Source organism: Gymnodraco acuticeps, unplaced genomic scaffold, assembly GCF_902827175.1.
Source record: "Gymnodraco acuticeps unplaced genomic scaffold, fGymAcu1.1, whole genome shotgun sequence".
Lineage (NCBI taxonomy): Eukaryota > Metazoa > Chordata > Actinopteri > Perciformes > Bathydraconidae > Gymnodraco > Gymnodraco acuticeps.
The window spans coordinates 3,053,379-3,077,588 of record NW_022991513.1 but is presented as its reverse complement, the minus strand read 5'-3'; the positions used below and the strand labels follow the sequence as shown (position 1 = coordinate 3,077,588).

Sequence of the window (24,210 nt, the reverse complement as noted above, 5' to 3'; positions counted from 1 at the left end):
AAACACTTTCTGTGGCTCATGACTTTTGTTCTCATGCCTACTGCTTTTTGCAACATAATCACTGATAATGCTTCTTATTACTTTGTGTGTGTATAAGTGTGTTTACTCTCCGTGTGTGAGGACAAGCCTAACCTGCTCTGTAAGCCAGGCCTGTGTACAGACACATGTCACCTTAATCTTTCACCACAAGGTATTGTATACGTGCGTGGGTGAGATATGTGTGATACTAGCTTTATAAGATGTTAAGGATATAGACTTAATTTGCCTGTCCCACACACACACACACACACACACACATACACACACACACACACACACACACACACACACACACACACACACACACGCACACACACTTGGTTACAGACCTCATAGATTTATAGAGAATTAATTGTACATGCAATAAAACGTTTTAGATATCACACAAAACAGTTGCCTTATCTCTAATGATAGCTGGGAAGAAGTATGTATCGTAAACAAGGGTTGGACTTCCCAATAGAAACTGCATTAAAGATTGCACAGTTAGTACAGTTAGTTCATATAACTGCTGTTGGTGACAAGTAGAACACTTTCGTGAGTGTAAATGAGAATATTAACCCTAATGTGTAGGTTCAAGTCTTCAGTAATTGATTGTCCCACTTTGCTTTCTCTTAAACACATCTCACACACTTTGTGTACATTGGACTTCGGGAAGTAGTAAACGCTAAAACGTGTTGTATAGCTTACATTACATGGGGAGTAAGTTCATATGGAGTTGTTGCTGAACATAAACAGCTCCTTTCACTCTCATATCTTCCTCAGTGGGTATAGATGGGTGTGGCAAGCAGATGTTAACAGGAGCCGTCACCTTGTTTGACCCTTTTCTCCACAGGAGCAGGATCATTTTTTTTCAACCTTAACATTTATTTCTTTACTTGAGCACTTCACAAAAAATCTTTCTCTTGACTAAGCTTGATCAAATCTTTTATTGTACTTCTTCCTCCACAGTTTGTAATTCAATCTTTTTGCATTTTTGTTTGCCTAACTTTTTTAGTGCCGTTAAAATGAATTGCTGAGTAGAGGCAGTCACGCTGACTTTGTGGTTATGAAATCCCATGCTTCAAGACCAATTCCATGAACTGCATGGGACACATACTGCTATCGTTTCCCTTGTGATTTAAGTTTGACAAGAGCACAGCACAGTGCTCGGCAGTGAGGGAGCTACCAGCAACCTTTTTCACAAAGTAAACCTTGTTTGTATTCTCAATGTTCACACAAAAAAGTCAGTCCTCCTACATCAGCATACAAAACCCTGTTCTAGATATCCTAAGATTATGAGTATGTTGTTGATGTTTGCTTCTGTCGTTTTCATACCCCAGGGCCTGATAAGCATTGGCCGAACAAACACAACACAGGCAATATGAGAGCAGTAGATAAGCAAATCATACACACACTCAATACTGACCGTACTTGACTATTGCCCTTACCAAATAGGGCCTCTTTCATTCAGCATTTTCTGGTGTGTGTTCCTCTGCACATACAATACTGTGTGTGTGTGTGTGTGTCTATCTGTCTAGTCTTTGTGCTTCCTCCAGTCACACTCTCACAGTATAACCCAGCATTGTGCTAAAGGCTAGTCTTTCGACAAAGGCCTTTTCTTTTGCTATCAAATCATCATCTCTCTTTTCCTCTGTATCTGTGTCTGCTTCTATTTCTCTTCAACATGTCTGTCGCCTCTCTTTCTCTTCCTCTGTCCGAGATATCTGCTGTGACTGTCATATCATGTGTCTGTTTGAAGTGGGTTTTGTGGCCATGTGTTTTAATCAGCTCATGGACAGAGCGGCATGCCTGTGTTGGTAGAGTCCACAGTTGCCGTGTTAAACGTGCTCTCACACAAGATCTAGTTCCAAGATAAATTTGTTTTTTATCTGGCTGGTATTTACATTACTGAAGGGTATCCATTTTGGGGCACTGCCTTTTAACTTCTGTTATATCATAGTTTCACATCAACCATATGTGCTTCCCCTGTGCACTACCACAATATCTAAATAGATACAATTAAGACACAGGAAACAAGAATTCCACATTAAAGCCATTGCTGCTCACTGGGAGTTGCCTGTTGACGATACGTTTATTTTTATCTTCTTGTTTTGCCTTAACCAAAAGCCCCAACTCTAAATGTACTTGTTTACTCTAACACATGCACAACAGAAGCACGAAAATCTCCTTATTTGAAAGGTTGTTTTCACAATTCTGCCTTATAAATCATGAAAAGATTCATTCATTTTCATTATAGGTACAGTTAACTTTTTGTTGTTTCATTAACTAATTCATTCAGCTTTACCTTAAGTTGGGGTCATAAGGAACCTATAGGAATGTTATAGATATCTCCTGTGTATAGAAAAGTCATGAGAAGTTGTGCTTTGGGAAGAATGGCCCATTCATTTGTCAGCACATTTGCGGAGGTCTGATTTTGACGAGTTGCACACATTCCACAGGTCCAGCTGACAACCGAGCAATACTAATGTGAGATTGATTGTAATCCTTCTCTACATATTAGATTTTCAAGAACACATGAAGACCCATCAGTAATAATGTGGTTTGACACTCAAACATTTTGTGGAATATTAAACAAATATTCTAATGAAATACTTAAACACCATGGCTCTCTGCTCTGTGACCAATAGAGTGCCACGTGACTTTGTTCAGTCGGATAATCTCCACATGTCTACCCTACTTTTATAATTTTCGAATCATAAATCTAATCAATAGATTTATGATCGATAGATTTATGATTCAAAATCATAAAAGTAGGGTAGACATGTGGAGATTATCCGACTGAACAAAACGTGATCCGTCTCTTAAATGTGTGTCAACCACAGACCTTATTTCGAGCTATTTTCCAAAATCTGGAGGAATTGCATTGCTTGTTTGTCGAAGGAACCCATGCGCAGCTTACTTCCGGGTTTTAGGACACGTCACTGTGGCACTCTATAGGGACCTTGTCATTGTGGCTTCTCACCAAGATATGTGGCCATGGCGACGGCATGGTGTCTCCTGCTCGCCTAGAGGGAAGAGGTTCACTCATCAGTCCATACAGCATCCACACATTCAGACAAGCACACACATGTACAAGCAGGAACACACACCAATTATACCAATTACAAGATTACAACAGAGCAACTCTTAGCAACCAGACCCCGCTATGGAAAGTTGGTGTGTGTGTGTGTGTGTGTGTGTGTGTGTGTGTGTGTGTGTGTGTGTGTGTGTGTGTGTGTGTGTGTGTGTGTGTGTGTGTGTGTGTGTGTGTGTGTGTGTGTGTGTGTGTGTGTGTGTGTGTGTGTGTGTGTGTGTGTGTGTGTGTGTGTGTGTGTGTGTGTGTGTGTGTGTGTGTGTGTGTGTGTGTGTGTGTGTGTGTGTGTGTGTGTGTGTGTGTGTGTGTGTGTGTGTGTGTGTGTGTGTGTGTGTGTGTGTGTGTGTGTGTGTGTGTGTGTGTGTGTGTGTGTGTGTGTGGTGAAGCCACTTGGGAGTCAGGGCCCATGCAGGGCACTTGGAGCGCTAATTAGGCAACCACAACCCAGCAGAGTACATCACAGAGAGAAAAAGAGAATGGAGGAGAGAGAGGTTGAACAGAGGATGAAGGGAGGGCTGCATGCAGGGGAGCCGGCAAAAACAGCACTCATCTCCTGAGGAGCGTTGTAGAGGGAGAGAAGGAGGGAGAAAGTTAAAAGATGATGAAAACTGAAATATGTTGCATGCAGTGATGCCCCAGGCACTGGGAGCTTAACGGTACAGAAAAACACAATGTATCCAGGTCTACGTGGGCTGTCTGCACCTAACAGCATCACAGGTACAGAAACAAGGATAAGATGTTTGCCTCTGTTTTTGTTTTGAGAATATGTGTGATCTGCTGCATCCGTCATATCTGCCTGCACTGCTGGGGAGGGCCACACTGCCACCTCCTCCTGTCTCTGTAGCAGGGGAGGTTGATTAAAAGAGAGAGTAGACAGACGGGACATGATGGTGAGTCAGAGCTGACTCCTCTCTCAGTGGAACAGCTGGGCAGGGGCTGAAGCTGGCGCTCTCATCAGGGGAGCGGCAGGGCTGTGTCCCCTTCAGCGAGAGGCTACGGAGGGCACAGCCATACAGACAGCAGCTTGACTCCTGGGGCAGGGACCACAAAGAGCCAGAGACACAGACAGAAGGCTCTTATGTGTTTGTGTGACTGAATGTGTGTGTTTGCATGTGTGTGTTCACACTCTCTCAGCAGCGTTGTGAAGCGTAACCAGACTGTTCTGTCATACGCCCACGCTGGTGTCTCGGAGAACACAGCCACACACTCCCCAGATGACATGCGTGCGCACACACACAACCCCAGCCACCCCTACCACAGCCGCTGTGTAATTAACAGACAGAGGAAATGGCGCTGTTGGGGTGGGTGAGTCGGATGCAGGGAGGAGGAGAGAAGAGAAAATCATCTCAGCTCGTGCCTACCCACCCTCAAGACACAATCTGCTTCTCTGTGGCTGTGTGTGTTGGAGAATAAAAGAGAGGAAGGTGAAGATAGGGAGAGACATGCCGGCTGGTCTTTTGAAATCTCTGTGTTTTGGTTGCAAGCTGCTGGCAGGCAGTTTCGGTGGGGGGGGTTGTGGAATAATAAGGTGTGCGCCCACGTACACACTCGCACACGTTCATATCATTTAAAGCCACACAAGGTAGAAGACAGGAAGACTGCTCTCTTGTGTGTGTGTTGTGTGTGTGTGTGTGTGTGTGTGTGTGTGTGTGTGTGTGTGTGTGTGTGTGTGTGTGTGTGTGTGTGTGTGTGTGTGTGTGTGTGTGTGTGTGTGTGTGTGTGTGTGTGTGTGTGTGTGTGTGTGTGTGTGTGTGTGTGTGTGTGTGTGTGTGTGTGTGTGTGTGTGTGTGTGTGTGAAACAGTGACAGCGAGCCAGGTCAGAGGAAGATGCACTCTGTTCTCTGCTGTAGCTCCATAATGGAGGCCTGCTGTATAATGACAGCCCACCAGACACAGGCATAACTCTGTGTCTCTCTCCCCACCTTGTTTCTCTCTTTGTCTCCCTCTCTTTCTCCAGTGTAATTGTTGCCTTTGATTCCGCCCTGTGCCGCTGTTTCAGGATTTCTCTGATATGAGGCTTTTCTCTTCGGTAGGGTGTTAAAGAGATAGCACGCCGGCGCACTTGCATATGACAGTTTGTGTGTGTGTGTGCAGACTCTCACTCAAACACATCCGTTCTACAGCGCCTGAGGGGAGATTGCTGTGACATCTCATCTCAGAAGTCAAACAAACCTGAACCACCAGAGCAGGATCGTGTGTGTGTGTGTGTGTGTGTGTGTGTGTGTGTGTGTGTGTGTGTGTGTGTGTGTGTGTGTGTGTGTGTGTGTGTGTGTGTGTGTGTGTGTGTGTGTGTGGTGTGTGTGTGTGTGTGTGTGTGTGTGTGTGTGTGTGTGTGTGTGTGTGTGTGTGTGTGTGTGTGTGTGTGTGTGTGTGTGTGTGTGTGTGTGTGTGTGTGTGTGTGTGTGTCATCTGAGTTAAGGACCTGAGTGATATTTATTTATAAACAATATATCAGTTAGTGTTGATTTTGTCAGCCACAGAGTTGTGTTTCCTGCTGCCATTCTGTCAGCAGGAGGTGTCAATTCAAAAACACTTTGCGTTGAAGCACTGTGGTTGAGGCTATTTTGCCCATGCTACATCCTGCTTTGCTAGGTGGGCACCCTGATTGTGTATCTCTCTTCCTTCTATTCAGAAGTTTCCCTGATAATAAGCTTCTAGCGTTCCCTCGTCCCATCCTCTTCATCCTGGCAGCACATCTTTACCCAGCTAGCAAGTCAGACTCATGATGACATTTACTCATCAAGCCTCTCCTGTATCTGTGGTTGAGATACTTATACAAGGTCACCTCATAGTTATTGTTTGAACCTGTATCCTTCGGATGAAGTATGCTTTTCCACTGAATGATGTCTCCATTATGTGACTATTATTGTGCTGTGCTATCACGAGCAACCGTGATCAGGCATGGTAAAAGGTGTTATCTTGATGATGTGTTGTCTACTTGCTGATCTGCACAAACTGCAGCACATGTGTATCAACTGCAGCTCTTCACCTAATCCGTTAAATAAGGCCACAATCTGTTTATTATTCCTCCCTGTAGTATTTAAAACTCTTCTCCTTTCAGAAAAAGCATTACAAATATCTATATCCTAGCAAAGGAGAGATTATCTAATAACAGGGAAGGTGCTATGTGTTAGTGGAAAGTAAGAACAGGAATGTAGGAGTGGAAAACCACACAGGCTAGGTTTCATCGGAGCTACAGAAGTATTCAAAGCTGAGCACAGCAAGACTTTTAGGAATGGTGCTTCAGTTGCCTGCCTGACCACAAACATGAGCTAACCAGTTTATTACGTTGACATATGTATTGCTCATTTGAGGGCAGACACTGACCGGTTTGGCTTTGTTCAAAGGCAGCCACCGGTAAAAGGGCATCTGCTGCCCCAGTGAAGTTAAGCGTAGATACACAGTGTAGGCAGTACACTTTCAGACCATGATGTGTTGGCCAGGTTGGTGAATGGATCAGATAGATGGGTCTGCAGCACAGCCCTGCTAGTTTTAACGAGCTGATAGGCAAATCCCTTCGCTGCCACTGCATTATCTCCCCGCTGGCCGGGGCATACAGGAGCCAAGAGGATTTAGTGTGTGTGTGTGTGTGTGTGTGTGTGTGTGTGTGTGTGTGTGTGTGTGTGTGTGTGTGTGTGTGTGTGTGTGTGTGTGTGTGTGTGTGTGTGTGTGTGTGTGTGTGTGGGTGTGTGTGTGTGTGTGTGTGTGTGTGTGTGTGGTGTGTGTGTGTGTGTGTGTGTGTGTGTGTGTGTGTGTGTGTGTGTGTGTGTGTGTGTGTGTGTGTGTGTGTGTGTGTGTGTGTGTGTGTGTGTGTGTGTGTGTGTGTGTGTGTGTGTGTGTGTGTGTGTGTGTGTGTGTGTGTGTGTGTGCATTCCCACCAGCAAAAGGGTGGAACTGTGTTTGTTTGACTATGGGAGTTAGTGATCGGCTTTGCTCCCAGCGGGGTGTTAAAACTGTGTTTACTGTATGCCATTTAGCATCAATCTGCTGTGTGTGTGTGTTTGGGCGGGATCATGTTTGTGTGTGATGATTTGTTGGAATCTACATTCCTTTTCTTTCAGAACTTTGTTTTATTTTCCCTTAGGGCGTAACAGCATTCAAAGGGTTAATTGCATCAGGAAGCTTGGTGTGTCACAGGCGCCTTTTCACCCTTAGGTTTTAGGCTAAACATTTTTTTTATTTTTGCAACAGTGCCAAGAGATCTAATGAAATCACACCTTAAGACCTTTGCATTAAGGTGCTCAACATTATAAGTGAATGTGCCCTTTGTACTCTCCTTATCCAGTGTTATCATTTAAAATCCATTTTCCTTTTGTGTATCACTGGATTAAAGGACTGACATGCAGTATGTTGTTTCATCTCCAGGACTCTCTGATTAACTGGGAGACAATGCCATCTGCTGGATGTTTGAAGAATGGAGAGTTCTGAGACTGCCTAAAATACTGAGCAAGTGTGTTGTAACTGAGTGATGTTAAGAGGTGGAGGCAGGCTCACTTATCTGGAAATTCATAAGACATTACTCATCCTGGGTTGCTTAGATCATGCAAATGATCATTACTTACTCTGAAAAGACAGGCTCGACTTGCGTGGCTTGTGTTATAGAAATTAAAGTGGAAACAGAGGGTAGAGACAGCTCTCTCTTGTTAGACTATGCACACCCACATAACCTTAATACTATCATTGATTTTCACTTAATCCTTTTGTGCATGTTTTTTATCTTCAGCGCCTTGAAGTAGTGAGTGTTGTACCATGCTATGGCTAAGGTATCAGCTTTTAGCTGTCAGCATAGGGTTTTGTCGATTTCTTGTGAAGCTGCTCTTCTCTTCTTTTTTTTGTGTGGCATTATTGCCTTTGGGTTGAAAGGAAATCAGGGCAGAGAATTTCAGGATGACATGGCAATAATTAGCACCTGCAACCCCATTATAAGATGTGATGCTGTGGTTGGCTCATACAAGCTTCTTCAAACAGACAACATGAACAGCACAGAGATATTGGCATGCTGATCCTTGTGATGCTAGACAGGAAAGGGGAAGGGATGGAAGAGAAGGACAGAGTGTGGCAGTCCTGTGTTTCCTCCGGGGACTCCTGAGGGAAGCTTTGTCGAGAGGTGGCCTTTGGCACAATGCTGGCCACCGTAGCTTTACCCTAAAGATTATCTCTCTCCCTGCCATCGCTCTCTCTCTCTCACTCGCTGTTCTGAGAAAAGAAGCGAGTGACGGAAGGAGGAAATGACTAAAGAAACGACTCATTCACACCCCTGCATTGACAGCAGGACGGACAGAGGGGAAGTCAAACCCACGCTTTTACCCTTTTCCTGAGTCCTCCACCCCCAGCTATTAAGCATGAGTATCCGCCACCCTGATAAGAACTCTGTGTGTCGTGTGTGTGTGTGTGTGTGTGTGTGTGTGTGTGTGTGTGTGTGTGTGTGTGTGTGTGTGTGTGTGTGTGTGTGTGTGTGTGTGTGTGTGTGTGTGTGTGTGTGTGTGTGTGTGTGTGTGTGTGTGTACACTTTTAGTATTCTTTGTTTGTTTAGAATAGTTACGTTTAATTAAAAAGATAAATTATTTCATTACTTAATGAACAATTATACTTATAAAGCTAATTGAATTGGGGCATGCATTGTAACACAAAAGGCTTTCTCTCATGCTGTCTTGCTTGACACAAGCCAGAACATGCCCTTTTTCTTTCCCTTTTCTTTCTTCTCTCTTTCATTTTGTGTGTCATGTGTCTCAAGAAGGGCAGGGCGCCTCACATATTTAACCTCCCCCCCCCGATCCCATCCGTCTATATACGTGCACACATAGACAGTGCCTGTCGCTCCCCAGCCATGGGGTCAGATCTGATGACCGGCTGAGCACTCTCCCCTCCTCCTCCTCTTCAGCTCTTCTTCTCCTCCTCTCCTTCCCCCCCTCGCCTTGGCAGGGCATGCATGCCTGTATCTGTTATCTACAAATGGCTGAGGAATTATAGGTTGAGAGGGGAGGAGTGAGGGAGAGTGTGAGAAGGGAGGGAGGGAAGGAGGGTGGTGGGTGAGGTCATGTGACATCGCAGCAGCTGCTAGGCTAAGAATTTCTGTTTTCTCACTTAGAGAGAGAGAGAGCGAGAGCAAGGAGAGGAGAGATAGGCAGTGTGTGTGGTGTGTTGCTTTGTTAGATAAGCTCTAAACGGTCTTTGTGAGCGGCAGCGTGCGAGAGACAGGAAGGCAGGCTGGGAGAGAGGGTGGACGGGCGAGAGGAGACAGATAGACGGAGAGGAGGGGAGAGCGGAGCAGGAAGATGGTGTGTGTCCTGTCGGTGGCTGCCGGTGTGTGCTGGGCTGGGCTCAACGTGAAGATGCAGCCATGGGGGATCCAGGCGGCTCCACTCCTTTGTGCAGTAAGGAGCTTCAGCCACGCTTTTAATCTATTGGGGTGGGGGGGGGTCATGAACTGCTGCCAGACCTCCGGATATGTGCCTGTGTGTATTTATCAAGCTGTGTGTGTATCTGTCTCTTCTTTCACGGTGTTACTCGCTTGCATGTGTGTCTGTTTGTACTGTGGCTCTGTGTGTGGTTGTTACAGTATTTATATACAGTGTGCTCTGCCTCAATAGTATGTTAGTTTTGCAAAAAGTTCTGTTGTATTTCTTTGGCTCCCTCCTCTGACTTTATTCTGGTCTAGAGAGGGAGGGAGTAGCAGCGCTCTCGGTTCTTGACAAAGTCACGTTACTGGACTGGGCAGTTGGTGTGTGTGTTCGGTGCTTGCTTGTCTCTCAATGGTGCCGTGTGTGTTGTTCAGACAGTAGTCATTGTTGATCCCATTATTAATTGTGCGCTGGGTTCATTCTGAGTGCACTGGGTAACTGGGAGGTTACAGGCAGGACAACTCAAGAGGTGTTGGGAATGTTATTCACCCTCTCATGCCTGACTTGCCACAGTGTGTGTCCTCTCAAACAACACACACACAAAGTAGGGAACATGGATCTTTTTATAGCCCTCTCAGCCTCTGGGGTAAACCCAGATATAACTCCTACTTATCTAATTTTGCTATTGATATACTGTAAGTAAGCAGCTCTTATTACAGTGAGTATGTCTTAATCCTAGAACTTGTAATGGGAGCTGGAGGTTTTCTTTGAATGTTGATGTTGTGGGTATGTGTGTGTGAGAACGAGTGTGGGTGTGTGTCTTTTGATGTAAGAGTTCCCTCTGGCACACACAAACTATGCTAGTCTTAGTTTACACTCTCCTCTGAGCCACCTTTTAATGTGTGTGCATTTTGCCCAAGATGTAGTGCTATCACACACCGCTCTGGCATTTAGGGATTCCACTGACCGAGGGGCTGTCAACACGGTGTCACCTTTCAACACAAATGCACTCACATAAACACACACTCACACACTCACATAAACACACACTCACACTTGAGAGAAGGAAAGGGACAGCCGTCTCAATTCTCCTGACCAAGACTAGAAAGCAACATTGCACTTAAAAATCACCCTTTTTTATTTCGCTGTTGAGTCATGGATTTACAATGTACTATTAACTTTCCTTTTTTGAGTCCCAGAACCATTAACTCAAGAAATCCCAAAACTCACTCAAATCCCATTGTTTACATTTAGAAATATCCCGCTGGCTGTTTTTAAAAACATCAGTCTATTTATTCTTAGTGTTGCACATGTTCTCTACCTTCCTAACAAGAGAAGGTTCCTAATATGACCTCCCTGGCAGCCTTAATTGGATTAAGTGCAAAATAATGGGACACTTTTTCTTAAGTGGCAGTTGGGTTAGGGAGTCAATGTGTTATTTTAAACATTTTAACATGGAGGAAACGGGATAGGTTTACGCTGATCCATCTACATTACTATGATGTACTGCCACTAATAATTAAAGTCACCCTGCTATGTCGGAGCATGCTCAGTAGGGTTGTTTTGTAAACTCTGTGACCATGGACCTCTTGCAGACACACAGCCAGACTAAAGCTCTTTGAGCCCGGTTAAGGGCGACTTGCCCCCCTAACCTCTCCCCTCTGACCCTAAGCCGTACAAGCAAAGCCCCTCTGCCCCAGCTGTCACAAACAGAAACCACACTCTCCTCACTGTCTCTGTGTCCAAGGAAACTGCTCGGAGCCACACTTGGTATCTGCATATTTCTTGCAGTATATGCATTTATATGTAAGATTGGAGATAATTCTAACGAAGTGTTTTGCTGGTTCTTCGTGAATGCAGTATTGATAAATACTTAACAAATCTCCTCCCTTTTGTAGGCATGAGCCATGAGCCAAAGTCACCATCGTTAGGAATGATCTCCACGGCGACCCGTACCACGGCGACGGTCAGCCCCCTCACCCCGTCGCCTCTCAACGGCTCCATCGTAGCCAATGGAAGCCCCGCCGCCCAGTCTGCACACTCTGGATTTGCTGCAGCCCTACGTAAACTGGCCAAACAGGCTGAAGAACCCCGAGGTAAAACCCTACAGCCTTTGACACAGATTTGACCTCCATGACCCTGTCAAGTTTAAGTCTATCGGACAACAGCATTTTGGCTGTATTATTAATTGAACTAAAGAAGGTAACCTCTGTTGTGGCTTTTACTGTGCAAACTCATTTGGTGATGGAATTGTTTTAAAGATTGATTGCAGCCGGTTTTAGAATAAATTCACAGGTTATGGTCGGCAGTATAGTTGTATCTTTTCTCAACAAGTTTAAGCCTCAATGACTGAAAGATATTTTGTAAATTGTAATAATATCAAACCATGACCCTTGTATGTATTGTTACATCCAGCACCTTTATTAGCAAACCGTATGGATCAGGTGTTGTGTACCTCATGTACAGTGAACGTGTGTGGTTGTTTATTTGTGTGGAAGAGGGTGGGTATTTAGGTGTGTGTGCGCACTGTGCCATGTCCGGTTTGTGTAGCTGAGTGCAGAACTGCTAATAGCTATGGGATGATATCCACACAGGATTGAATTAGTTGTCGTCCCTGGAGGTAGTGGGACAAAGAGGAGTCCCTCTCGCTGACCCACTTAATGTGCTCTGTGTGAGTGCATGAACGTCAATACGTGTATGATGGTGTGTTATAATCCACCTTCATACATTTGTCCTTGTCGACACACACACACACAACATGCCAAAGAATTCCCAACTCGCAGAGTATTATCCTGTGTTTGTATTTATGTGAAGTATGCATCAGGTGGCTGACTTGCTGGTAATTAACTTGTCAGTAATTCTGAATTACTCCTTAAGTCTGAAATAGGTACTCAGAATTTGGTTTGTTGCTTTCTCGTCTCTTCTTTTATTACCTGTATATAAGGCAAAACTGGCCTCTTATACACATGCACATTCAAATATAATTGATTAACCCAAGTGCCTAGAGTTTTAATAACTCGTAAAAACAAAGCCACATAGTTGAATCTATACAGGAGAGCCTCAGTAGGAAGTGTATTAAGGGTGTGTGCATATATATGTGTGGCCCTGTGCCCTGGACCCGGAGACGCCCTGCTACCCCAGCTGTCCACCTTTGCTCTGGCTCTTAAATCAGATGGTCCCCTCCTTTCTGGCTGTCCCTGGACACTTTGCTCCCCAGCCCACTGCAGCCTGGGACCCAGAACCCTGGAAATGATTTATTACCCAGAGAGAGGGAGAACTCGGCTCCTACCTCTCCTCACCTCCCTCTCAATCCGTCTCCCCTTCATCTCTCTTCACTCCTGCAACTCTTCATGCCAGCCCTATTACTTTCTCAGTCTGTCTCTGCCAAATAGAAAAATCCATTTCCATCCCTTTTTCATGTTATCATGAACTATCCTTTTCTTATTGGAATTTGTCCATCTTATCTTTGTTGCTTATTCCCCTTTGTGTCAGTTGCAGCTGGAAAACACAGGGATTGCGTTTTCTCAGGTATGTTTTTTTTTTACATATCTATGTTTTTCAGTTTCCACCATGGTGCGTTTTAGTTCTATTTTTTAACTGAAGGCAAAGAGTTCCTGTCTGTGACTTGGTCATACAAATAGACATAAGATCCCGTGTGATTAAGCTTTACCACCTTTTTATTAAAAGCACAAAAAAAGCCCCTTTGTTGTTTTTGAGGCCTGATGACTCTGCTGGTGAAGGCAGTGATGTGTGGGTTAGTCAGACGTCAGGCATAAGGGGCAACTCTGCTGTGTGAGGAGCCCCTGCTACAGGGTGGGCAGAGGCATGCAGCCCCTGGAGCTCATGTCACTTCTCTGTCTGACGAGCCTGTATTTATAGGCAACACACACACACACCCACACCCAAACACCCCCACACATGCAAACAGTTGTCTTTGCAACTGTGTAAGCCTTATGATTTCATAGCATGCTGCAGCCTGCTGTCCTTTCATTAGCTGCTTTGACTCAACCTCTTTTTCTCTCTGTCACCCCCTGGTTTATGCTTCTACATGAGTAGTGCCGTATATATGAGGTGCTATGACTGTCATCAGGCCTGGAGGAATTAGTTTGAGTCCTAGTATCACTGCCACCGGCGGCTGAACTGATTTAAGACCCTGAGGACGGCTGCTGTTTATACACACACCCTTAAGCATACACACACATACATTGTCACTTGTCTGCGGCGAGTATAATGAATAGCTCTGAGTGCTGTGATGAAGAGGGGAGGTGATGGATACTGAGTGTCAGAGCAGCGTAAAGAATGTACACTTGCATCAACACACAATGGCACTCACATGTGTGCGCAAACACACAACACAGATAACACACCGCCTCCAAAAGGCAGGCCTGCTGATATCTGATTAATTAGGCAGACATGGGTTCAATCTCTCAGTTGTTTCTTCTTAGACACAACACGAGAATGTCATGACTGTGTTCATACCAAGTGTAGTGCGCTGCCTGGAGAGAGGATGAACAGAGGGAGAATAAAGGTGTACAAGATAGATGGACTGACTTGGCTGCAAAAAAGAGGAACTGAAAATAATTAGTGGATTTGTGAAAACCTGTGGTGTTTGTCAGACTGTGAGTATCGTTACATGTACGTGTGTGCATGTGTGTGGCCGGAGGCTCCCCTTTTTACTGGGAGCCCAGAGCATGCTGGGACATCGGGGCAGTGTGTCTCTGACCTCTCCATCTGGAGCCTGCCTGGGGCCTCGCTGTGCTGGGTGCGTGTGTGTGCGTAAGGGGGTGTGTGTGTATGCGTGCGTAAGGGGGTGTGTGTGTGTTTCTTGAAGGCAAAACCCTTCCGGCTGTGACTGTCCCTGAAACACTCACAAACAAGCTCATGTGTGTTTCCTCTTTCACTCGGTTTCTCTCCTCCATACACAGCAACCTCATGCCTCACATAGCTCTGTTTGGAAGCAGCATTTAAGCCTGATGTACAGTTTGTACAGTCAGCTAAAGGCACAGAGGATTGCTCCTCTTATTTCCATCCGCCATCTTGTACCGTCTTCCTTTCCCTCACTGGCACAGCAACACACACAGTGTGTCTCCCCTCCCCCCACTCAGTGATGCAGATTACAGGCTTTGTGTTGCGTTGTCAGTGCATGGCCAAGACTGTAGTAGCAGGTGTGTGTTGTGATTGTGTGCATCAGTGGTTATTGTGTGTCTGTATGTGTGTGGATGTTTGTGTGTGTGTGTGTGTGTGTGTGTGTGTGTGTGTGTTGTGTGTGTGTGTGTGTGTGTGTGTGTGTGTGTGTGTGTGTGTGTGTGTGTGTGTGTGTGTGTGTGTGTGTGTGTGTGTGTGTGTGTGTGTGTGTGTGTGTGTGTGTGTGGTGTGTGTGTGTGTGTGTGTGTGTGTGTGTGTGTGGTGTGTGTGTGTGTGTGTGTGTGTGTGTGTGTGTGTGTGTGTGTGTGTGTGTGTGTGTGTGTGTGTGTGTGTGTGTGTGTGTGTGTGCACGTGTTGAGGCTTGTGCTGCTGGTGGGGTGGCATATGGATGCAGGGTTGGCTGGGCACTGCTATGCACACCAGGTGTGAAATGGACTGTTTAATTAAGTGCTGATGTTGTTGTAATGCATGCGGGAGGCATTTGGCGGAGGGGGTGTAGGGTTTGGTGTATTGGTGGGGTGGAGGAGAGTCCCTTCTGCCTGGCAGGGCGAGGGATGGCTATGCTCGGATATTTTGGCAGAGGTGGCAGTGGGGGTGGCAGAAGAATGGTAGGGGCCATTTGGCCACACGAAAGCATTTCTGTGTGGCGTTGTCTTCCATCAAGGCTTAGTGATCCTGTGGGAGTCGCTGCTATAGCTGCTGAAGAGCTGCTGAAGGGCTGCGGTGGCTTTTTGATTGGGTCAGTGGCTGAACTAAAAGGTGCCGTCTATGCAGGAACACTTGGCCACAGCCTCTGACCACAGCTTGGTTTGTTTGTTTTTGCTGCTGTTGGTTGTATCTTTTGTGTGTGCGCATGTGTGGCTCAGCTTGAGCGGTCAAGTGTGGAGGCAGTCTGGGAGAGTGGGACTGGTAATAGAGGAGGCGACAGAGAAAGGAGCTTCACATTAATCACACAGCTTGGGACTAAGGCAGCGCTTGCTTTCTTTTCTCCTTTTTTCCTAGCTCTTTCCTTCTGTCCCTTTTCTCTCTTTCTCTGCGCCCCCACCTTCTCAACCCCATCACCTCACACACACACAAACCCCATCACCACACACACACAAACCCCATCACCACACACCTACACACCAAGAAAGTGACAATCAGTACATCTAATGAAGTGCAGGTTGGGAGCTGATGAGCCTGTTTTAGACTCTGGGGACGCAGGCTTTGCTTCACTCCTCCTCTTGCTCCCTACAGAGGCCACCATCTATGGCCATCTTCTCTCTGTCTATATGGAAAGGGAGGCGCATATTGCAGAAATTACACCAGCTTGGTGCCAATCACATAGCTCATATGATTTTTTTACTATCAGATGGCACTTTCATGTGAGGGAAGGATGAAAAAAAGGGATCTGTATGGAAATTGGAGCAGGGGGGTTGAAAATGGAGAAGAGAAAATCTTGGAGGAGGGATGGAGGCTTGATGAAGGAAAGAGGCTGATAGATTATGTGGTTGAACCGGAAAATAAAGTGAAACCTGCATAGATGCACACATGTAGCAACTCTCTCAGACATATCCCATGAGGCCTTTACTGGCTGTAGTGTATGTGTTTGTGAAAATGGCACGCTGTGTCTGACGGGTCTGCGTCTGGTTGGCTGGCACTGTGTTTGAAGAACAGAAGGAAAAGGAATCGGTGTGTATGAAGAAATGGTAGGTGGGTTGTGTGGGGTGTTGTGAGCGAGGAGGAGAAGGAGGGAATGATAGAGGAGTAATAGCTGTTTGTGTTTTTGTTTTGTTGTGTACGTGGCGAGGAAGGGCGCCTAGACGTGAACACAGATTCTGCACACTCGAGAAGAGAATAAAGCCGGTGGTAGACGCCGGCCCTTGTCTCTTTCATTTCCTTTTCCCCTCACCTGCTTCTCTTCCTGCTCTTAATTATTTAGTCTGCCCTGCCTCTGCTCCTGTCTGCTTTGCCTCTACATGGGAAAGGAGGAGATGGGAGGCGAGGGGGATGAGAGAAATAGATGGAGTCTAGTAGAGGTCTGTTGCTTAGCAGTCTTCTCCTCTCTGCTTCTTCCCTCCCTCCAGCCTTCTCCCACCCCATCGTTGTGCATGCATGTTGTGAGAGTGTGTGTCTGTGTGTGGTGAGTGAATAGGCTGTGACACTAGAGCTGTATTAAGTGTAGCTCCATTCCCCAGGCTGAGTGGGCTGCTATTGATTGGCCTAGTCTTGCACGGGAGAGTAATGGCTCTCCGAGGTGAGGGGGGGAGGATTAGGCCACTAATTGCCATTGTGCAGACAAGATATGCCTCCCCCCCTCATGTCCACCACCCTGTCCCCGCCACCCACTCACCCATCTCCACCCCTTATCTCTCTGCTTTCCTCTTGTCTTCTTCTCTGCCTCACCTTGCACCTCTTTTGCACTCTCACTTGCTGTTTTTTTCTCAAATAACTCCTATCATTTTTCATTTTAATGTCTCACATCACACGTTTCATCACCACCTTATCTTCAAATCTTTTTCTTCTTTCTACCCCCCCAACTCCCCCCCATCCCTCCCTATGCCTGTTACCACCATGTTTTCTACACCGTCACCTCACTGCCATTATTGATTATTTGCATTATTTAGTGGTATTAGTAAGAATGAGGTGTTTAAAATCTGTCAATATCCTGACAGCACCTATTGTAAGCTTACGCTGTCTGTTAGGTTATGTTGCCCCGGAAACCAAGGCAGGGAAGATGCTGAGGATACTGTGGCAGTTGGGTAAGAGAGCTGTAGTTGTTATTGTGATGGTGATAATTGGAGAGGAAGTAGACTTAAAACTGGCCCCAGGTTTCAGCTCCTGTGGCTGCACGTGAGCCTGTTTATGTACCCAAGCACACTACCTGTACATGCAGCACACACATACATGCTCGTCTCCCGCTGCCCTTGCAGCAGCGCCGAAGTGTGTGCTCCATTGAGAGGGTTGTGACCCAGTTTGACTGTAATGCTGCGTTCACTTTGAGCGGAGGAAACCTACAGCACACTGTACTGTCAGGAGAAGGGGCAAGGCTAAGTGTGGAAGGGAAAAGAAAAAGTAGAGACACTGGTTAAAACACAGGAAAATGAAGGAAGACTTTAAGAGTAATGTGAAAAAACACAGTAGCAAAGAGACAGTGGACACAGACGAGAAAAACAGAAGGTGTCGACTTTATGGGGAAGATAAAGATGCATGGTTGGATGGATGAAATCGTAGAGATACACGTAAGTGAGCATATCATATGAGAGCTTTGGAACTAGAGAGAGAAAGCGAGCTGTGTGGAAAGCGAGGCATGTGACCAGACCGTGACCCTGCGCTACAGGGTTTCCCTGGAGGGCTTTGTTAATGTGGCATAGCGACAGAGCTGTGTGTGTGTGTGTGTGTGTGTGTGTGTGTGTGTGTGTGTGTGTGTGTGTGTGTGGTGTGTGTGTGTGTGTGTGTGTGTGTGTGTGTGTGTGTGTTGTGTGTGTGTGTGTGTGTGTGTGTGTGTGTGGTGTGTGTGTGTGTGTGTGTGTGTGTGTGTGTGTGTGTGTGTGTGTGTGTGTGTGTGTGTGTGTGTGTGTGTGTGTGTGTGTGTGTGTGTGTGTGTGTGTGTGTGTGTGTGTGTGTGTGTGTGTGTGTGTGTGTGTGTGTGTGTGTGTGTGTAAAATGTATTATCTCTTCGATTTACACACGGCATCTATTGCACGTCTGTCCGTCCTGGGAGAGGGATCCCTCCTCTGTTGCTCTCCCTGAGGTTTCTCCCATTTTTTTCCCTTAAACTGTGGGGTTTCTCTGGAAGGTTTTCCTTGTACGATGTGAGGGTCAAAGGACAGAGGGTGTCGTTTTTATCATACTGATATTCTGAACAATCTGTGCTGTTGTATTTGCTGTAAAGTGTCTCTACTGTAGGCTATTTTTATTGTATGTACAGCACTTTAGCTCGACCAAAAATCATTTATAAATGTGCTATATAAATAAAACTTGATTTGATTTAAAATTATTAAAGCAAAACCCTGACTTTGAGCTGTTCTTGATTCCACTTGTTAACTTTACTCATGGTTTTTCCCTCTTTCTTTTTCCAGCTGCATCCTCCATCAGCAGTGAGTCCTCTCCAGTGTCCTCCCCTGCCACCAACCACAGCTCTCCAGTCAGTACACCCAAGAGGGGTCCCCTTGGTCAAGGGCCTGTCCTGGTCCCCCCCGCCGGCCACAGCGTGCCAAACACCCCGCCTGTAGTCACCATTGCTCCAACAAAGACTAGCAACGGCCTCTGGAGGAGCGAGGGACGCCAGGTAATAGACTACATTCAAACGCCCACCACACTGACCTTCAGCCTGCTCTTACTTCCCTTTTTTGTGTTCTCTCTCACTCTTTCGGAAGTCTTACATGTGTGCGGTATTTTCTTTCTTTGTAGTTTCCTTAAAGCACCAAAGATTGTTTTTATTTTTGAGCTTGTTTGCCAGCATAAGCATGAACACAAACAAGCTCTGTAGGGAATAGTGGATTTTGTAGATGGCCTCTAACCCCTAGTGGCAGTACATATTTGACATATGCACATGTGACATAGCTTGCAGGTCTATGAATGTCTGCTTCCCTCAGAACCCCCTCACCACGGTGTCATTCAGCCCCCCCCATTGCTCCATCAGTTAAACAATGCCAGCTGCCACTGGGACATTGAGGTGACAGCGTCAACGGCAGCTAACATCTGTGCCCCTCCAGCCCCCCTCCCACTTAGCCCTCTTGCCCTTGGCCCAGCCCTTCCCCAAACCCCAGCCTTTAGCCTACTAAGCCCCCCTGTCCTCACCTCCAGCCTGACCCTCTTCACTTGAGCAGTCAAGTGCATCCTTCTTCTCGTCACCCTGAAGTGTTACGTAGTGCGGGGGGGGAGAGAACCGGAGAGAGAGAGGGAGAGCTGCTTGCTTTGATAAGGAGTGGATTATGGATTATGGCCTCGCTTTAAGCCTTCTTATCTCGGCTCAGGGCTAATTTCCGAGGCCAAGCGCACAGTTACGAACAGCACTCGGCAACATCCGGAAACCTCTGAGACACTTCGACAGTTCCCTGGAGAAAAAGAGAAGGGGATAGCAAAGGGTGAGAGAGGAGGTCATCCAGCCAGCAATGTGTGGTAGCATTCAGGCTATTGTTTTCTGCAGTGGACAACCCCTCTGACCCCATCCCCTGTAGCGTCAGCTTTTACGAAAATGACCCCTTCCACAGTTCAAGGGTCAACCAGAGCTAGAAGGGGCTAGAGAGACACGGGAGCCAGTGATTTCATCCTTTATGCCATTCCTTGAGCATAGCAAGTTTTTAAGCACAGAGAGAGAAATAAATGGACATAAGCACTCTCCGTTCATGCATCGGGTGGTTTTGCACAGTGGTTGTGTGTTTGTGTGTCTAAGAGGTCAAGCTCAAATGGAAAAGGTCGCTCCTGGGTTTGTGGTGCCTCTAGCAGCGTGGGGCCACCGAACCAAAGAATGAGGAGGTTAAGGGAGGTGATGTGGGATGAGGGGAAGAGGTCAGGAGGGGCAGCGTCACAAAAGCTGGCGTCATCTCCCCTCTATCTGCGGCGCCGCTTCAGCAAGCACATTTGATTCACAAAGAGCCAGGGGGCTGTAAAGGACACACACATACACACCATCAAAATGTCCCTCTTTAACAAATATGATACTGTCTGGAGCGTTGCTTAAAACTGATTAGGAAGGATGCATACAAAGATGATGCTTAGTTTCTCAGGTACTTTTACTTTTTCCCTTTGACCTTTCGCTTTGTTCCTGTTTACCTCTAATATTATCTTTCAAGTCATATGCCAAGTTATTTATTTTGGGCAAAATACCTTATTGCCATGCCCAGACCAACCTGTGTTTTTCAAAGCTACAGAAATGGCAGCGAGTTGAAAAAGGGACACAAAGCAGAAATTAAGATTTCAAGACAAACGGAAAGAGTCATAGAAGTTGGAGAAATACAGAGAAAATATTGGATAGAGAGGCAGGACTCTGTTCACTTGATTCCCTGTTAAGCGTCCAAGAAAAGCTTGTGTGTAGCACATTTGCATGTGTCCTCCTTCCTTATGTGTTGGAAGGGTTGATTGGTGTCTCTCTGGCTGATGTACAAGTCTGTCTTTCAGAGGAGGGGGCTGATGGGCAAGGCAGTGAAGGAGGGAGGGCTTGGTGCGTTGGCATTTTGCTTTAATGACTGCAGGAGTCTGCTCCCGCTGCTGCCTGTAATTGCTTTTTAATTGGCAATTTGGATTCATGGCTCCATCTGAGAGGCGTAAACGAGCGCTCTACAATGCGCAGGGTCTCCCACCCTCAGTGGGGGTTACAGGGGCCTGGCTCACACAGAGGAAGATGGCTGTTAATGGATATGTCTTTGAGTCTGAGTGCTTGTGTTTGTGCTCTGTACTTTGAATATGGCATGATGCTGGTGAATAGTGTGTGTTTATATAGAAGGCTGTTTTTTGGCAGGTGGTGTAAGGTCACAATGGGATGGCTGGTTGGACGTGTAGGTTCCTGAGTGACTAAGGCGCCTCTCTAATGGGGATGGAAGGTTCTATCTTTGTGGTGTATGTGCTTTTCAAAGTGCTGACCTGTAACACCCACACCTTTTACATATGTTTCCACTAGCTTGAATCCACACACACACAAGCTCATGCACAGACTCACAAAGGCACAAAGAATAGCAGCATGGCAGCCACTCTGATTTACAAACAGGTTTATCCATGACATGATTTTATTAAAGGTTTTTTGTTTTCAAAGACATTATAATAGAAGAAGCCAACCATTGTGAAGTTTCAGCAGGCTTTGTTGTTTTACACGGGGATCGTTTTTCCATCCTCTTATGATGGGATTCCTGTGAAATTAGTCAGAAAGGAACAGTTGATTCAATTTGAGTAGTAATTTGTGTCTGGCAATTGCACAAATGGACAGTTACTGAGTCATGACCATGATTATGGAACCATGCCCCTGTCACACGCCAATGTGAGTGATGCAGGATATTAAACACAGGTTCAACCCACATATGATTCACACCAACTTCTGGTCACCATAAAACCCAAGATATCAACAACACATATAATTAGATTTTAAACAGGCATGATTTGATTTGGAAAGAATTTGCTCGTGTTGTTTATGCCATCAAAGTACAATGGAGCGATATTTGGATTGAATATAACATTTATTCTCTTATTTGGTTCTTTTCAGATGCAACAGCTTAATCAGGGCTTAAATTGTTGCACAAATGACGGCAAATGTGTACATTGGGCTCTCCCCTCACACATAATACAACAAACAAACAAACATAAAGTAATACAAAAACATGTTGCATCTGTGATGTTAGTCAAGCAACGACAGCTTTGCTAAACACTGATCACTTCGTTAGCAAAGGTTTCATCATTGTGATTATAGCAATTTATTTACTGACTCAAAAAGCAGCTCATCCTGTTTCTACAGGCATATCACTGACAAGTAATACATACATACTATATCTACTCTGTAATAAGTCAGGAAGTATTAGTTAACAAATCTTAATTTCCAGACAGCCACCAATCTGCTGTTGTGTAGTGTTGGCCTTCAAGGCAGATAAAGAACAAATGACTTTGTGGAAGAGAAGGAGCTTGGCTTCTGCAACTCTCCTACCACAGTCTGATATTGACTTCTTTTGACATGTATGAACCTCTTTTCGAGTTGGCTGCTGATTGGATGGGAGCGTCCACCTTCTCCCTGTGCTCATAAAGCTCTGAAAGGATGGAAGTGGTGCAGGGGATTTACGGGGACAAGTGAAGTGAAGCGCAACAAACGACAACAAGAAAACAGTAGCATTAAACTGCTGCAACGTGGGGGCTGTCTAAGAAACAAAGGGGGGTTTGGGGAGTCTAAACATAAGGGGCGTTTAAGATTGGATGTTAGTGCATCAGTGTCAGTCGGGGTCAGTGGCTGCGGAACACGACGTGGAGATAATGGCTCCGTAAATTGGATTTATTTGATCCGAGACAATAAGAGAGAGGACAGTCCTACTCTAAGGTCTCTCACTAATCCTTGGGATCCCAGAGGTTAATTTATTTAGGAAAGAACCGCCTTGATCTCACTTATCTACCTAATGTCTTTATCTCTATATTTACTTTTTCCTTTTGTTCCAGTCTTTCTAGTAGTTCCCTTCAACTTGATATTGCGTTTTCTGGGAGATGAATATTCACAAAAATCCTCCATGTCTTTATATCCCTCCATGAACAATTTCCGTGCACAACTTACAAGTTTTTCTGTTACGCGGTTGCATCAGTAGGCAGAGGGAAACCAGAGCTTCAGTAAACGCACTCCCACTCCCACAGCAGGATGTCTTTGTAGCTCTGAAATTTTGTGTGTGTGTGTGTGTGTGTGTGTGTGTGTGTGTGTGTGTGTGTGTGTGTGTGTGTGTGTGTGTGTGTGTGTGTGTGTGTGTGTGTGTGTGTGTGTGTGTGTGTGTGTGTGTGTGTGTGTGTGTGTGTGTGTGTGTGTGTGTGTGGTGTGTGTGTGTGTGTGTGTGTGTGTGTGTGTGTGTGTGTGTGTGTGTGTGTGTGTGTGTGTGTGTGTGTGTGTGTGTGTGTGTGTGTGTGTGTGTGTGTGTGTGTGGTGTGTGTGTGTGTGTGTGTGTGTGTGTGTGTGTGTGTGTGTGTGTGTGTGTGTGTGTGTGTGGATAAGTGAGACCAGGCTTGCGGCCAAAGGCAAGAGAGGGAGGTGAAAGAGTAAGAGAAACAGAGGCAGAGGGATGTTGCATTTTGGACTTTGTTGTCTGTGTGTAGATGCTAGTGTTTAAGTTATGTGCGCACATTAACAGTCTCCCACACACTTTGCCAAGATCCAAGTCTGCTTAGTACGTCTACCATTACCTAATCATCATCAATCACAAGTAGGACATCTCGTGTTTACAATTAGAGAAAAACAGCTCAGATGTTTTTTTTCATCACCTTGCCTGCTTTCTCCGTTTTTATCATGGATTCCCGACAGAGAAATGTCTATCCGACTATTTTTATAGGAAGGGTTTTTTTGTGGGAAAGTGAATAAAGGTGCCTGAGGTAGGAAGAGAGAGTGAAGGAGGCTGCTGCATCACACACAGGCCTATTCTTCCCCCGTCTCCCCTCTCACAGGATGGGCTTCATGAGCATTGACAAGCGTGACGGTCACAGGTCTACTCAAACAATGACTGAGACTCTCTCTTTATCTCTCTCCAGGCTGACTCGGTGCCTCGCGGGGCCAGCAGGGAGCGTCTGGGTGCTGAGGGGAACCACCCACAGGAAAAGGGTGGCCCTTCAGTCCCTGCCCACCTCCTAGGAAACCCCTATGCCTTTGGTCTCAGCCCCGGTGCGGTCATGCAGGATTCACGTTTCCAGCCCCTCAAGTGAGTCACACACTGCTCTGCCTGTGTCTCTAGATTTAAGGAGTTTACAAGGTTTCCATTCAAAATGGAGTTTCTCTTTGCATTGTGATAAGTACTTGATCAATTATTCATGGATATATTAAACTCACTAAAATAAGCAGCCGCAACAAATTACAAACATTTGTTTTGTTGGCGTTGGTGCGATGAGTGTGAGTATATGTGTACAACAGTAGACACAAACAAGTCAAACTAACCATCACTTTTTCTGTGTTGTGCCCCCACCCCC

The 24,210-nt window shown here is 45.8% G+C and overlaps 1 protein-coding gene across 5 annotated transcripts in view; it reads left to right on the top strand.

Annotated features, from left to right (window-relative positions):
• Positions 1-24,210, top strand: part of gse1 (Gse1 coiled-coil protein) — a 40,257-nt gene that overhangs the window by 3,785 nt on the left and 12,262 nt on the right. For 2 of the 5 annotated variants that reach the window (XM_034196859.1, XM_034196860.1), the window contains exons 2-4: positions 11,352-11,549; positions 18,660-18,868; positions 23,779-23,945. In XM_034196859.1, coding sequence (XP_034052750.1) covers positions 11,354-11,549; positions 18,660-18,868; positions 23,779-23,945 — 572 coding nt within the window. In that variant the 5' untranslated portion in view covers positions 11,352-11,353. Of the gene's footprint in view, positions 1-9,259; positions 9,487-11,238; positions 11,260-11,351; positions 11,550-18,659; positions 18,869-23,778; positions 23,946-24,210 lie in introns of those variants that run through there. The other 3 variants (XM_034196858.1, XM_034196862.1, XM_034196861.1) reach the window with 3 other exon arrangements.